General features: G+C 36.9%; 1 protein-coding gene across 1 annotated transcript; it reads right to left on the reverse strand.

Annotated features, from left to right (window-relative positions):
- Positions 1-424: 424 nt before the first annotated feature.
- On the reverse strand, positions 425-2,805 carry LOC108368267 (uncharacterized). Its single transcript, XM_017623095.1, has 4 exons — positions 2,410-2,805; positions 2,022-2,151; positions 1,682-1,963; positions 425-1,058 (listed from the first exon to the last, which is right to left on the reverse strand). The coding sequence occupies exons 1-4, from the start codon at positions 2,631-2,633 to the stop codon at positions 657-659; spliced, it is 1,038 nt and encodes a 345-aa protein (XP_017478584.1). The 5' UTR covers positions 2,634-2,805; the 3' UTR covers positions 425-656.
- Positions 2,806-5,014: the final 2,209 nt, after the last annotated feature.

The raw sequence follows: 5,014 nt of genomic DNA on the forward strand, positions 1-5,014 counted from the left end.
TCTGTAAACTTGTGTTATTGCCGACAAAAATGAATGGCGGACCCCAGTTCGTTCTGATGAAAAAACTGTAGTCGTTTTGCCACGCCCAGCACAAATTATATATCGCTTGAAAGCTTGGAAAATAAGCTATTCACATAAGCCATTCGCGAAAAAAATGGTACATTGTTTAAAAAATGCAATAAATTTGTTTTATTGCAAATTTTTTGCAAAAAAAATTTCAAAAAATTTCAATTTCCACCACGGAAAGCACGGTAAACGTTCTAATAGATCAGCAATTTTTGATTCCTTCTCATAAGTGTGACATGAGATAAGAATTTTAAGAAAACTTGTGCTAAGAAAAAGTGTTGAAATTTCATATTTAAATTCGTATAACTCGACAAAAAACCATAGCAAAAACGTGGTGGAGATTGAATAAAATGCTGCAATAAAATGTTTTTCCTCGCACACTTGACGAATTTTGCCCCAGACCAAAATTCTTTGGGACTACAAAACTGAATAACCAAAAAATATGTATATAAAAGTGTTAATTAAAAATTTGTTGGAAACTTTTTGAATATCGCTAAGTTTTTGTCAATTTTGTAGTGATTGCATCATTGTTTTATGTATATGAATTTTATTGTAGAATGACATTTTTAATATTGAGAAAAACCAAATTACTAATAGTTCTGTAACTGTATATATATATATATATTATTTTTACCTACCTTCACAATAGCCTCCGTCATCTTTTGATTGCCACCATATAACCGATTAATGAAATGTAAGTCCTTGAAATACCACAATGTACTGATATTAGTATTTTCCAATGCCATACGATTACACTCTCTTTTATATACAGTGCGTAAATTGTCCCACTTGCGAGTAACTGCATCTTTAGCCAATGACAAATTAAAACGTCGTTTGAATTCCATTACAATCCACTCAAGAAAGTGCTGACGTTTGGCCCGATCACGAAATTGTGGATGACGGTGGTCCCACAAGAAAGTATTGCGCCTATATGAATCGATAAGGAATTGTATCATTTTACGATCCTTTATATGCATTGCTAGACCAGAGTCCTAAATAAAAAAAAAATATATATATTGTTTTATTAAATTAACATTAATGTAATATTTATGGCAATGTCTACAAACACACGCGCCACGGTAAAATTAAGTGGATTATGTGTTGACGGAGAAGTGGGGCAGAACTTCTTTATGCGTAGGCGGCCTTCGGCCGCGCTTAGGGATATAATCCTTATTACTCAGAATTCTCCTTTCTGTGGTGCCGGAGAAGTGGGACAGAACTTCTTCTACGTAGGTGTCCTTCGGCCGCGCTTAGGGATTATAATCCTTACTACTCAGAATTCTCCTTTCTGTGTTGCCGGAGGAGTGGGACAGAACTTCTTTCTGCGTAGGCGGTCTTCGGCCGCGCTAGGGATTATAACCCTTAATACTCACCATTCTCCTTTCTGTGGTGCCGGAGAAGTGGGACAGAACTCATTTCTGCGTAGGCGGCCTTCGGCCGCGCTTAGGGATTATAACCCTTACTACTCAGAATTCTCCTTTCTGTGTTGCTGGAGAAGTTGGACAGAACTTCTTTCGGCGTAATTTTTACCGTGGATCTACGGTAATTTTTAACGTGCATCCACGATAAAAGTTACCGTGGCGCGTGTAAGTAGACACACCCTATATATATATACCGCTCCGTTATTTCCTCCCAATAAAGATTGTTCAACTAAATCATCATAATTATTTTCATCTTCCTCATCTCTTGGATAAATAGGATCTTCCTCATCATCATTGTTGGTATAATCGTCATAATTTCCGTAATCATTGGTATAGTTGTCTCCGCCTCCTTCCATTACAACCTCAGGCTCAGTACGTTCTTGCTTTACTGGATAAATGGAATTATCCGCTATGCCTCTTTCACTAGGAAACCCAGGAGTTATTGAATTATCTGCTTGTGGTAGTTCATGTTGCTCCTGGAAGAAATTTAATTGTTATAAAGGTAAGCTATAGCTAGAGATAATATGTATTTACTTCATCAACTTCTTCCTTGATCATAACTGTTTGTGGTACCAAAAGTGAGGGGTCCGTATCGGTAAGATCTTCAGTACCTTCACCACTTCGGCCGCTATTTGTTTCACCATAAGAATCATCATATCCGAGTCTAAAAAGGGTGTATTTATTGCTGATAAAACAGTTTTGCTACGTTATGATGATATTAATATGTGCGCGTTCGTAATATCGATTTAACTCTCAAGTTGGTTACATTCCATTTGATATGTATATATATTTACTCACAATTATATAAACCTATATAGTAAATATATACGTATATATATACAAACATATATTTTGCGCAACTCTGGCTTGGAAAGGCAATCACTTTTAATAACACACAAACACGTACTAGGTACTAACTTACCCTAGCATACCACCAAAGAAACCTTTTTGATCCATTGCTTGAGTTCCATGGTCGGTTTGCATGTGTCCTATAAATGCATCGAAATAGAGAAATTTGGCCGGGCAAAACATACAACCCAAAGCAAAGAATTGCTGATCCTCTGTGGCTGTGATAATGCCGCACTCTTTCGTACACAAACGGAAGATGTCTTCATCGCTTGTTGGTTGATATGGTAAAACACTCATCTCGAACTACCAAAATTTAGGAGATAAAAAATAGATGATACAATTCTTGTATTTTCACCGAATTTCTGCTTTTTAACTATTCTCCGATAATTTCTCTTCTATTTTAATCCCACCACCATTCGCCAATTATTATTTTTTTCAGTCTGACATAGCACTGCGACATCGATATCGATGTTTGTAAAATATCGCTGTTTTGAGACAACATCGAGTGGTTTGAACATCGATTTTACTGCCCGATGTTTTACCAACATCGACTTTTTGCTTCGATGTTTTTCTTCTATGTTCATTTATTATTATTTAATTATTTAAAATTTATTGGGATGCACTCTCAAATATATTCTAATTAAAAAGTTGTTAATTTGCATGAAAGTTTTTTGAATTTTCCCGAGTTTTGCATAAAGTTTAGAAATTATACTATTTGTTGTAGTATAAACTTACTTTTTACCGGCAGTGTATATTTACCACTATTTGATTTTTTTACTTTTTGTCATAGTTTTGCAATACTCATTTACTTTTCGCAAAAGTATCTCATTATTTGTAATTTCATGTTTTTTTTTTTAAATGACTTGTTAGGCACGGTGCACTTTAGAGCGATACGATATGCGATGCGATATGCGATACGATTCGCGATGCGATATAAAATGCGCGCAGTGCACATTAGAGCGATGCGACACACGATTCGACACGCGATACCATATGCGGTATGATAGCAAACCGTGTCGCACAGCCGATATGCATGCGATATTATGTCGCAGCGGTGTCGCACGGCCGATACGTATGCGATATTATGTTTTCATCGCTTCCTACCGATTCCCACGTACTCAGCATATCGATGTCGCTTCGTATCGTATCGCATATCGCATCGCGTATGATATCGCATATCGTATCGCTCTAATGTGCACCGTGCCTTATGTTTTGCTGAGTTTATGTCATTCATCTAAATAAAATTGTACGTTTGAAACAAATATACTTGCCGTTATGCGTAAAAACTTGTGTGCATAAATAGTTGAGTTTAAGCGCACATCATCAGTACAAAACTTGAACCTGAGCCCAAGCTTTTTTTTATGTATGAGGCCATATTATGAGAGAGGTATAATATAGGTTTAAAGTTTACTCAATTATTAAACATTTTCTCATAATAAAAACATAGTAAGGTAAAACCGTTCTCTCAATTCGTCGGCCATGATTTCTATTGAAGTTTGCCAACATTTTAAATTCCTATAAAATTGAGAGTAGAAAAAGGAAATCACATTCCTTTTTCATCTACGAGTGGTGGTGGACGTGTTTGGCGTGATTTAGCAACCTTTTGAAAAATTTTCTTTTGCGCACTTGCACTAATAGGTGCATACAGTAGAATATTAACAGCCCTGTTTTAATACACGTTTCCTTTTGGACTGCTTAATTTTTGGCGTCAAATAATTGGAAATAACCTATTAAAAAGCTAAAATTGGATAGTGGACACCAAGTTCTGTGACAAAGCGGGAGTCAGGTGAGTGTTCTTGTGTTTCGAGTAGTGAAGGTGAAGTCAATTTTTGTGTATAGAGTGTAAAAAAATTAAAACTCTGCCGCGAACGGTAGCCATAAAACACCCAGCCGTCATGGCGTTGTCGACTCTAAAGTCGGTGGCGTCATCGGCCGAGGATTTCGAAGCCTTCCCTAGTGCCAATATGGCCAAGGGAAAACGCACCAAAAAGGCCACCGAGTCTAAGCTAGCTAAATACCTAAAAAATAATTATTTAATTAAACTAACAAACATGAGTGTAACAAGTGCGGTTACGCCAGACAACAGTGGTGAAAACGAAATGGCCATGCAGTGCGATAAGGAGAGTCTGGCAGCTACAGACATTCCGTTAGTGGCGTCAGAAAACGGTAGGGATACAGTGACGGTGCCTATCATTACTACAGTTTCCATTGAACGCTTAACGACGACCACTGATACAGTGGAGGTAGCAGAGAATCGGACGAATGCTAATGAAAACGCATTCATGACTATTGATACAGTAGAGGCTACAAACAACAGTACAAGCTTAAATGAGGATATAACTCTTTACCCTGCAAATTTTTCTGGCGTTTATTTGGTCTTAGTCGACTCATCTAAATGCAATGATATGTACAATGAAAAATTCACCAATGGTTTAACCCTTTTTAATAGTATAAAACATCTGAGAATAAAAGATCTTGATTTGATTTATGCAATTGGTAAAAGTCTTTATAAAGTCACTTTTAAAAATGCTGCTGCGACAAACAACAAGGGTCTAAGAGCCTTTGTTCCGAAAACAGCGGCTGAAACTTATGGAGTAGTGAGGGGTATTCCAACATGGTGTGAGGACGGTGAGATTAAGGCTTATGCCATATCCAGCGTACCCATATCTATGGTTAGA

The sequence above is a fragment of the Rhagoletis zephyria genome, unplaced genomic scaffold (genome assembly GCF_001687245.7).
Source record: "Rhagoletis zephyria isolate East Lansing unplaced genomic scaffold, Rhagoletis_zephyria_1.1 Rzeph_scaffold_03040, whole genome shotgun sequence".
NCBI lineage: Eukaryota > Metazoa > Arthropoda > Insecta > Diptera > Tephritidae > Rhagoletis > Rhagoletis zephyria.

Coding starts and splice junctions, on each gene's coding strand:
- LOC108368267 (XM_017623095.1), bottom strand. CDS start 2,633: ATGAGTGTTTTACCATATCAACCAACAAGCGATGAAGACATCTTCCGT. Junction 1,964..2,021: donor TCAAGGAAGAAGTTGATGAA/GTAAATACATAT, acceptor AATTTCTTCCAG/GAGCAACATGAACTACCACA. Junction 1,059..1,681: donor TGGGAGGAAATAACGGAGCG/GTATATATATAT, acceptor TTTTTTATTTAG/GACTCTGGTCTAGCAATGCA.